The sequence below is a fragment of the Cyprinodon variegatus genome, unplaced genomic scaffold, assembly GCF_000732505.1.
Source record: "Cyprinodon variegatus isolate N-32 unplaced genomic scaffold, C_variegatus-1.0 Scaffold1320, whole genome shotgun sequence".
NCBI lineage: Eukaryota > Metazoa > Chordata > Actinopteri > Cyprinodontiformes > Cyprinodontidae > Cyprinodon > Cyprinodon variegatus.
Window position 1 is genome coordinate 107,544 of NW_015151773.1, and position 10,276 is coordinate 117,819.

General features: G+C 44.9%; 1 protein-coding gene across 1 annotated transcript in view; it reads left to right on the forward strand.

The window, feature by feature from the left end:
• The window catches only part of arhgap39 (Rho GTPase activating protein 39), a 22,963-nt gene that overhangs the window by 6,787 nt on the left and 5,900 nt on the right, over window positions 1-10,276 (forward strand). Inside the window, exons 2-7 of the mRNA XM_015402213.1 lie at window positions 1,853-3,107; window positions 6,079-6,243; window positions 7,075-7,260; window positions 8,410-8,623; window positions 9,175-9,248; window positions 9,818-10,017. Of these exons, the coding sequence (XP_015257699.1) occupies window positions 1,853-3,107; window positions 6,079-6,243; window positions 7,075-7,260; window positions 8,410-8,623; window positions 9,175-9,248; window positions 9,818-10,017 (2,094 nt within the window). The remainder of the gene's footprint in view (window positions 1-1,852; window positions 3,108-6,078; window positions 6,244-7,074; window positions 7,261-8,409; window positions 8,624-9,174; window positions 9,249-9,817; window positions 10,018-10,276) is intronic.

A 10,276-nucleotide genomic window follows, 5' to 3' on the forward strand; every position in this document is an offset into this window, starting at 1 on the left:
ACAGTGGAGAGGAAAAACTCCCTTTGAACAGGAAGAAACCTCCAGCAGAACCAGGCTCAGTGTGAGCGGCCATCTGCTGAGGCCCACTGGGGTATTTTTAATAAGAGTTTCTTAAAAATATTCAGCTCCAGGTCAAAGATATTTAATTTAAACTCTTGAATAAACTGGTGAAACTCAACTAAACTAAGCGACTATGGACAAAAAAACAAAAAACAAACAATCACTGAGATGCAATGATATCACAGTTTAGCATCGCTTTTATATTTGAGAACCAAAGTTTATCTTGAAGAATTTGGGATGAAAATATGTAAACAACAGGTCAGACATGTTGCGGTTCACCTGTTTAGCTCTGTCTTTACTGAACAGTAAACACACATCAGGGAGGCTCTGGTGTGGGTGGGCCCCATAAGAAGTACAACAACCCATCAACCCCCCCACCCACCCCTGCTGCCGCAGACAACCGACCCGAAACGTGCCCCTTACAAACACACTTCATTTCATAATTCTTCACCTTCACTAGACATGGATAAACTTTACTATATTCTGCTGTAAAATTAGTTTTATCTTCTTTGCTTTTTCTCTTCTGGAATCTGCTTAAGTTCCTCTTTTTGGTTTCCATCGTCGCTAACACATCGTACGTAACGGTTATGGTTTTAATCTACTATCTGGATTACCCATAATTCCAAATTGTAGTTTAAAAAATAAAATACTCAAATACATTGAAACATATTATATGAGTGTATTTTTTTATCAACCGTCTAATGAACTATACAGTTATTAACATAGTAATTAAAAGTGTCTGCTTTGCTATTGGCGTCGTGTTTAAACGGCCCACCATCATGGTGAAATCTGCCATGTGTCGGGGTATAAATATGGTCCGATGTGGTTATTCACTTCAGTATCAGGTGGGTTTAAAAGGAATTTTTCGCACCATTACATCTGCAAAGAAACGTCCTAGTCCACAATTGCGTAGGGGCCCACCAGGTGTCAGTGACGGGGCCCCTAAGCTACTGCTGTCTCTGCTTACACTCTCTTGGGCTGGGGGACGCTTTGCTCTAGTGTCAGACAGCAGACAAACCTTAATCTTCCTGACCCAATGGTTATGTTCAATATAAATAATATGGTTTTTTGCACAAGCTTCTATGTTTTTGAAGTTTCTTTGGTAAAACTGGGAGATTTTGTCACAATCATTAATAGTTGGAGACAGCTTTGGTTTTGAACTTCATATGAAGGTAAAAACGACCCCTTTAGTCTCCATAACTTTGCCTCTGAAATATTACTGGTCTCTTTCTGCCCCTCACCTCACACACAGCCACCATGACTGCATTTCCCTTTAAAATCTACAAACTTTTTACCTTTTTCACTAGATTTATTTAATTTATATTTAATTCCTGTTTTGTTTTTTGCCTTAAACAATTTAGAATATTTCCTCCTCCGTCAGTGATTTTATCTCAGTCCTTTAGGAATGAATCCACTGACCGTCCTGGCTGTAGGTAGGGTGCTGACAGTGTCATGCTGAGGAGGTGTTTTGCCCCAGAGGACATTCACACAGTGATGAAAGGATGGATCTTTTCAGCCAGATGTTCCTCAGGGAATCAGTGGAGGAGGAAATGTGGACGATTCCAGCGAGACGCTACATAAAAGTTAGTGTTTTTGGAGTCATGGCGGGTCTCACTGGGGGTCATTGTAATGGTAGTTATGGGTTATCTCTGGTCACCAATGTCTGGGTCCTAACTCCTGCGTTTACAGTTTTATTGGACCTTCTGTAGCTCCGGGTTTGGCTGACATGCTCTCTCTCTGTAGTCACTGCTGCCTTTAGTGATCTGGGTTTGTTTTTCTGACCCTCATCCAGGACCTCCTCATTCCGCTGGAACACAGGAACAAAGGAGCGGATGCTCATCAAGGTGACCGACAGAGAGCCAAGCTTTTTGGCTCATCAGGGAAATGGCTACTCGCCCTGTGAATCCCCGACCCCTGGAGGGGGCGGTACCCTGAGAAATCGCCATTCGTCAGGAGGAAACCCCCCCTCAGAACCCAACGGCTCCCCGGCTCTCTACTCTGACCGTCGCCAGTCTCCATATCTGAAGCGGGCTGAGCTGGGTGGCGGTGGAACCCAGCGCCGTCCGTCCTCCGAGTCCCAGCCCCCGTCACCCCGCTACGCCTATGAGCCCCCGCTGTATGAGGAGCCTCCATCAGACTATAAGCCCCCCCCGATCTACGAAGAGCCTCCTACTGATATGAACCTATCAGACTCGTCTTCCCTCTACGGTCCAAACAAGTCGCCGTCCAGGAAGTCCCCGGGCCCCTTCTATCATTCCCCCAAGCAGAGCCAGTCGTCCTATGGACAGCTGGTTCTGACCCGGCAGAAATGTCCAGAAAAAACCCAGAGTCTGGAGTACAGTCCTGTAGGGAAGGAGTACGTGAAGCAGCTGGTATATGTGGAGCAGTCCTCCTCCAGTCCGCGCTTCAAGACCACTGACCGCCTGCAGCGTTACGGCAGCAACGGAGGCTTCGGGGGTCCATATGGGGGGTCCTATACCCTACAGCATAGTCAGTCTCTCATTAGAGATCCCCGCCAAGTCCTGGACTACCGCGGCGATGGGGGGGAGGGAGGCCAGAGGTTTGTGTATGAAGACTCGTTGTCATGGACCTCCTCTTCCTCTACAGCCGGGTCGGCCGCTTTCTCTCCCACTGGAAACCGCAAACGTAAGAGCCGCAAACCATCCCTCCCGCAGGAGTTGGGGCGCTGCGGGAAGGAGGAGCTGCCGGGGACAGGCTCAGAGGTGATGCTGGCCCAGGCCCGGCTGGCCTGGGAGGCCCAGCAGATGATGAGGCAGAGGAGCAGCTGGGACTCGGGTCAGGGAGGAGGGGTCACCCAAGGTGGCGGCTCCAAAGACGGATATGAAAGCGATGGAGCGGTGCCGCTGCCCCTGCCCGGGCCGGTGGTCAGAGCATTCAGTGAGGACGAGGCCCTGGCCCAGAGCGACTGCCACCACTGGAAACGGAGCACCTTTGACCGTCTGGGCTTCCCTCAGGCCCTGCTGGAGAAGAGCCTCTCTGTTCAGACCAACCTGGCCTCCCCTGAGCCGTACCTGCACCCCTCACAGGTACCGCTGCCTCCACTGGGTGGGTAGAGGGAAACAAAAAGCTGTTAGATAGAAAATGTTCAGAGTGCTGAGGTGTTCTAATAAACCATCAGTTTTTTACTTAGTGGATCAGCGTTGACTTCTGAAGATCAGAGACCTTTGCAGGAGAACCAGACCAGATGAGAGCTGAATAAAGCCCAGAGAATCGGGCCTCAGAGGTCATGGTGTTTAGCGCTCATTAAAAGTCAGTGGGGATGATTTCCTGCAGGGGGCAGCGTAGCTCCAACTGAGATAGAGCACAGATCTATTCTAGTCTAACTACGCAGCAATTCAGCAGCAATTTAATGGGTCTGACAGGAAGAGAGCCGTGGAGAGACCCATTCCAACTTTCAGTTAAAAATTTAAAACATTTTATTTTAATCAGCTCAAAGCTTTTCTGCCATATGCTGTCTTTGGGTGTCAGAATTAAACCTTTAAAAAGATCCCAGCAACCAAACAAAGCAAAAACACAATAATAAAAAAATGGAAAATAAAAAGGGCCTTTTTTGTGCAGAATAAAAAAAATGCAGAATGAAAAATAAAATGATCTCAAATTACAAAAACAAAAGTGGAAATACTGTCTAAATATTAGCTCATCATCAGAGCATCTCCAATCTATTAGCATTGATCTTTACCTGCTGGAAATTTTAAAGAAAAGTTGAAAAATTGAGAACATTTCCAAGTTTAGAAAACGGCTTTAAAACCTGTGAACATCACATCACAGCTATTAGAGCATCTAATAAACTATTAAATAACGTCATAAGTAGCGTCTGATTTCCCTCCATCCTTTCCTGTTTCTCTCATATGGGATTGATTTTTCAGACGAGGCCGACGCCATCGGCTTCACATCTGATTGGTTGATTGTTTTAATTGGTGAGCGGGGAGACACTGACATGCAGAGTTTAACTATCTTCATTCTGCAGCCGATGACTTTTTAGGCGCTGGAATAAATTTGTATTGGTACATTTTGCAGCAATGATTTCACGTCCACAGCGTGAAATCCAAACCGCTGCCGTATAACGCTCAGCTGAAACACCTGCTGTCGCCATATTTAGTTTGCTGGTAGCTGTAGTGTGCGAGAAAATGATCCTGTTTGGAGGAGGGCTTTATGATGTATTCAAAGTGCATCATGCTAATTTGTATTCGATGGTTGCAATAGAGTCATTTTAACTATTGTGTGTATATTCGATATATATCGCACAACCCTACTTTACCTATGATAAATTACCCATGATTAAAACTATAAAACTACTGATGTAGGTTATTCTCAGCCCGACTTCTCTCTAGGACCACCAGCATTGCCTTTTTTTACCCTAAGAAACTAAACCTCTAGCATCTCCAACCCAATAATAATATTGAAAACATGGCGAGCCCATTCAACACTCAAGTTCAGACGTACACAGATTAATTTTTAATATTCTATGAGCCTGAAAGACCAAGAAAAGACAACAGCACTGAGTCAACTAATTGAAAAAAAGATGTTAGATTTGGGTAGAGATACAAAAATCCAGGGAGAGAAACGATTCCGCTTGCATGTATGTGGCCCACCATCGGAATGGGAAGCCTTTCATTTCTCAAGGTCCTTTTTTTAATTTTCTACTCTTAAGATAATGAATTTAGGACTTTTTTGGCAAAAGTTTCAGTAAATGCAGAAGAATTTTTAGCAAATTCTTCTATGTGGACATTTGCAGCCATGAATTCACTCTCATAGATTTCCCCTAACCAGATCAAATGGAACAGGACCAGAACACTCAGGGTTTGACAGTAAAAAAAAACAACATCATCCGCATGGAAAGAAACGTCATGATTATTGTTCCCCAGTTGGACAATGCAAGGCTCATTCCTGATAGCAATAGCAAACGGTTTCCATGACCATCGCCAACTAAATGGTGTAAAGTAATGGCAACACCAACTTCTCAAGCAAATAAATGTATAGTATTTGAAATAAAAAGTCATATTTGCCCTGAGAAGAACAGGATCCGAACGGAATATCAGATATAGAGCTCCCAGAAAAGGTTTGACCACAGCCTCGAGCCTCCATTAGGCGTTTACACACATCTTGAAAGATTGGCATCATTTACCGCCTCTGGAGGAAAGTCAGGGAAGATGTGCGTCGCCTTGCTATTGTAGCACAGGGGAAGCGTCTGCTTTAAGGTTCTCGGAGGCTGATCCCCCTCTCCGGGAATGTGGTCATCCAGGTGGAATGCTCCATCGACAACCAGTGGCCCAAAAGTTCAGGGTAAAATTTAGACAAAACCATCTGTCTAGACTGACCCTCCAAATCCAAGGCTTTTAGTCAGAGCAGCTCGTTATCTGCCTGTAGTACAGAGAAGGTTTTTTATACATGAGAAAGGCAATGATCATGATCAGAGGCAGCATTTCCAACCCCTGGAGCCGACCGCAGGTTCTCCACAAAGACAGAAGCCAAATCTTAAAAAGGACCTTTGAGGAACTTTGCTCGCTGTTGTCCAGGTCTATAGCAGAGTCTTAGTGTCTGCTATAGACCTGCTATAGAGTCAGATAGGTTAGCTTAGAAGGAGTGGAGTCGGCCTCATCAAGAGGCTGATTGCTTTTTGACCTTTGATTTAGTCATCCTGTTCAAATTATGTAGCAGGTATTCTTCAAAAGCTAAATATAAAACAATGCTTGATGTATCTCTGCAGCTTTTTAACCATTAATGCTGTGAATCAATCTGAGTGAAAGGCATTTTTAGTCTGATCTTAACGTCTCAAGGTGCATGAAAACTCCTTCCTGTTTGGTCAGGCCTCTTCTTTCAATTTTCCATCATGTTTGCTTGATATTAGTTTGAACACTAAAGGCCATGACTGTCTTTTGCTGTAGTGTGCGTTTTGCACTCACTTCCCTCTGGCTGAGGAATAACCTTACTGCTGCAGGTTTTATTTGGTCAAAAGTGATGCCGCTGTCCACCTTCCTCTGTCTTTGTTGCCAATAGTCGGAGGACCTCGGAGCCTGTGCCCAGTTTGAAGCCAGTCGAAATGCGAGGAACATGATGCCAAGTGCCAGCTGCGGCATTTTCACAGAGTTCAGCCTGAGAAAGCCGTCATCAGAGACTGACATCGAGAACTGGGCATCCAAGCACTTCAATAAACACACACAGGTACTTCAGAAAGGAAAGCAAACAGCTCAGTCTTTGTCCTGATGATAACTCCAACCCTTTTCTGGTGTTTCTTCACTCTATCTGTGCGCCAATAAGCACGTCTACATGGTTTTGGTCAGGTCTGGTCTACATACTCCTCTGCCAGAAGCCTGGACAGCAGAGTTCCCCCTTACTCTGAATTCCTGTAGACTAAATGGGATCAATTGCATTGAGAGACCAGATCTATAACTCAATGTGTAGGTTTTAGGAAGATACTGTATGTGAGGAAAGGCTGCTAGAGAAGACAAGACACAGAGCTAAGCAGGATAGACAGATGGGAGGGAGACAGAGAAGAAGTGTCCTCCTCGTTAGAAAGCCAAGAAAGAAAAACAAAATTCTTCATGTTTCTCCCTGTTTGCTTCTGTTTCCAGATGTGTCATTTCTATGGCTGAAAAGACATTGAAAAGACGACATGATTTACGTCCGATCGATGTCTGCATTTGGTTGAAGTGTGGAAGGTGAAAAGCCGCAATTTTTAGATTGTTGAAAAGACGTTGAAAACTGGGTTTGTAACGTCTTCTCAACGTCTATTATCATTATTAGACTAAACTGTTCCCAAATCAGACCAACCAAACACAGCCCAGTTTTCAACAACGATTTTTGGACTAAATCCAGACTATCATGAACCGACCAGATTTAGCCTAAAAACACAGTCTGAATGATGTCTGGTGTTTGGGGGGGGGGGGGTTGTCTAACAGGTCTTTTCTCTCCTACAGTGATATTAATGAGTTTTCCTGTGAAGCAGAGGCTGGTCGTGGATCAGACTAACCGCAGTCTGTCTTTCTGCCAAAGGGTTTGTTCAGGAGGAAAGTTTCCATCGCCAACATGCTGGCTTGGAGCAGCGAGCCCATCAAGAAGCCAATGATTGTGACCACAGACCGCGCCGTGAAGAAGGAGGCTGTGGACATCTTCAAACTCATTCAGACCTTTATGGGAGACCGTCGCTCCAAAGCGGACCCCCTGGCTCTGGCTCTGGAGGTTGGTATGCAGTACACTTCTAAATGTGGAGAGCAGAATGAAGTAGATCATCTCCATCTCTTTTTCATTCTCTTACAACATGAATGCTTGACATCTCACCTGCTAAGCTGAAGAGATTGATTGATGAGAAAACGGCTTGAGATATGAACGAAAAGGGAACTTTCAAACATACCGTAAATCCTCTAATATTGGCCTGTATTCCATTAGCATCCGGGTCTCTAGTAATGGCCTGTCTGGCAGTCGGTGGAGGTAAATACAGGCCGGGGATATAATTAGAACCACAATGTTCCTGGGCAGTCCTCAACAACTTGTGATGGTAACATACAAGTACCACAGGGGGGCAGTGTTTGCTAACGAATCCAAGCCGTTAGCATGGGAAGTCCCGTCCTTAGTGCAGACAGCGCCGCAGACAGGAGGCCGGATTGTTTTGTTTTTATGACCGAAATTGTGGAAAACAACTCGTGAAGTTTGACCAGCTAGAAGAGCGAGGTGCGCCAGAACGCTGGGACCCTTTTTCCACCTGGATCTCCGCACATTTTAGCCGTCATGTCCATCCGTTGTCCGAATACTCGCCCCCACTTCCTCCCGCCTCGGCCGTATGTAGACCCACAGCGTATAGCGCAGACCACGCTTCAGTATTGAGCATAAATCAAAAATGTTTGCGTCAAGCTCACTGCGACACACTGCTGCAGGAGGATAACCAGCCACACAATCGTTCTGATCTGAAAGACACGGGATCACCGGTAGGTCTGGTGGTAAGCAGGCAGCGTTACAATGACAGAATTTCGTTGGCCTTCGTTGTTCTGAATTTCCCTTGAAATATACGATACTGGTAGCCTGCTTCCACTCAGCCTGCCTCAAATAAAATTCCGCTGTGATGGCAGAACAGTTTCCTTTAATTTTTTTTTTTTTACTTTGTTTCGCAAGTCAGTTTGGCCAAAATTCCATTCTGCAGAAACATTGCAGCTGCTGGAAGATGTCTGAATAATGTTCTGTATATCGCTATGGTAACTGTACTTATTCAATAAATGAACCTAGTATTTTGTTTTGATCAAATAGAAATAGACGCCTGCCTGCAACTCTTTACAGGCGACAATCCTTTAGCCCCACTCTAAGACCACACATCTACGCTTTCTGTCTCTCTTTCAGGTGGTGGTCCGGGGGTGGAGTAACCAAGGTCTGCGTGATGAGCTCTACATCCAGCTGTGCCGTCAAACTACAGAGAACTTCAGATACGATAGCCTAGAGCGTGGGTGGGAGCTAATGGCCATCTGCCTAGCCTTCTTCCCCCCAACTCCCCGTTTCCATGCCTACCTGGAGGGATACATCTACAGACACATGGACCCGCTTAATGACACCAAGGGTAACGAAGCGTTCCTGGACATTCACGCCACATCCCATATCTACCCATAGCCTTTGTCTGTATGTCTTTATCTTCATTGAGCGTCCAAACAAACATCGATGTTTACGAGTGTTCATGCAGAGGATGGCTTCCATCTAGGCATCCTCTATACGATCACACACACATTGGACTTTCAAACTTTTTAAAGAAAATATCAACTTATTGAAAGTCAGATTGAAAAGCTCAAATCATTTGATGTCATTTTATTTCTTTTATAGGGAAAAACAAACGTCTATAATCATGAATGCATGATTATACCTTATCTTACTGACCTTTAGCTTAATCTGTTTATCAAACAGATTGACCTTAACTTTCCTGACAGAGATCTAGTGTTTAATAAACCAGGTTTATTGAACAGTAGATCTCCTTCAGGAAAATCCAGACAAGAACAATTTTACAAGAATAGGAAAATGTTGCATGAGGCCTTCTGTGTTGGAAGGAAATCACACATAGTTCAGTTCATGTTAAAACGATCCATCAGAGTTTTGCTACATTGTCTTCATGCGTTCCAGGAGTCGCCATCAGCTGCTACGCTAAATATTGCTACAGGAAACTGATGAAAGCTGCACTGACTGGAGCCAAGAAGGTAAGAACGGGTTCACCTTACCTCCACATTTCCAAAGGAAAACAGCATTAATGAGCTATTGCATCAGGATTACAAAAAAACATGAATAATGACTGTATTTTAGGCTCATCAGGCGCATTGTTTCGCCTATTTTCATTGACCAGGAGCTTATTTATTTTATTTTTATTAGAACTCTGGATAACCTGCAAATAACACTGAAACAAAAGGTCCTTTTCACAGCACAAACCTGCACAATGCAGCAGCAACCGTTCAGCGCTATTGGCCAATTCTGTCCCAGTGTGGGACGTTCAAGGACCGCATGTATCGTAAAATATGCTTGTTTATCTTTATATGGTGGTAATCCCAATACGCCGGTGTCTGTGGGCAGCAATCTCATCCTCAGTTAAGAATCAAAACCACAACTTTCCTGCTGTGAGGTCTGCTCTTCCTAAAGTCTGCTGTGTTTTTCTCCACTGGTTGGTTCCCTCTGACCTGAAGATGCTCCCGTTGATTGTTTAGTTGTGAGTTTTAGCTGTTAGTTCTGTGTTAATCTGGAGCCCATGTGACCCAAAGGTGTTCTGTGTCATCAGGGCCTACAGAAGCCCTCCCTGGAGGAAATCCAGCACGCCAGAAATGCCATTTTTAGTCCCTCTATGTTCGGCTCTTCGTTAGAGGAGGTGATGGCGCTACAGAAGGAGCGATATCCAGACCGCCAGCTGCCCTGGGTCCAGACCCGGCTCTCTGAGGAGGTTCTGGGTCTAAACGGAGACCAAACCGAAGGCATTTTCAGGTAAGAAAAGAGCAGAACAGAGGAGAAAATGGACGGAAGGATCTGGAAAGGTGTTTGGACCGATGTTCATGAAGAGTCGGACGGGTTTATTACCTGAAGGGCAGGACATCAAGTCATTACTGTGTTCTCTAGGTTTGTGACATCATCATCAACTTTAGCTGCAAAGATGGTTGTCTGGTTCTGATTGGGCCTTAAAACTTTCCCATCAAATAAAAACTTTCTAGATTCAGTTTCTTATGCCGTAAGTCGTCTTCTGAGA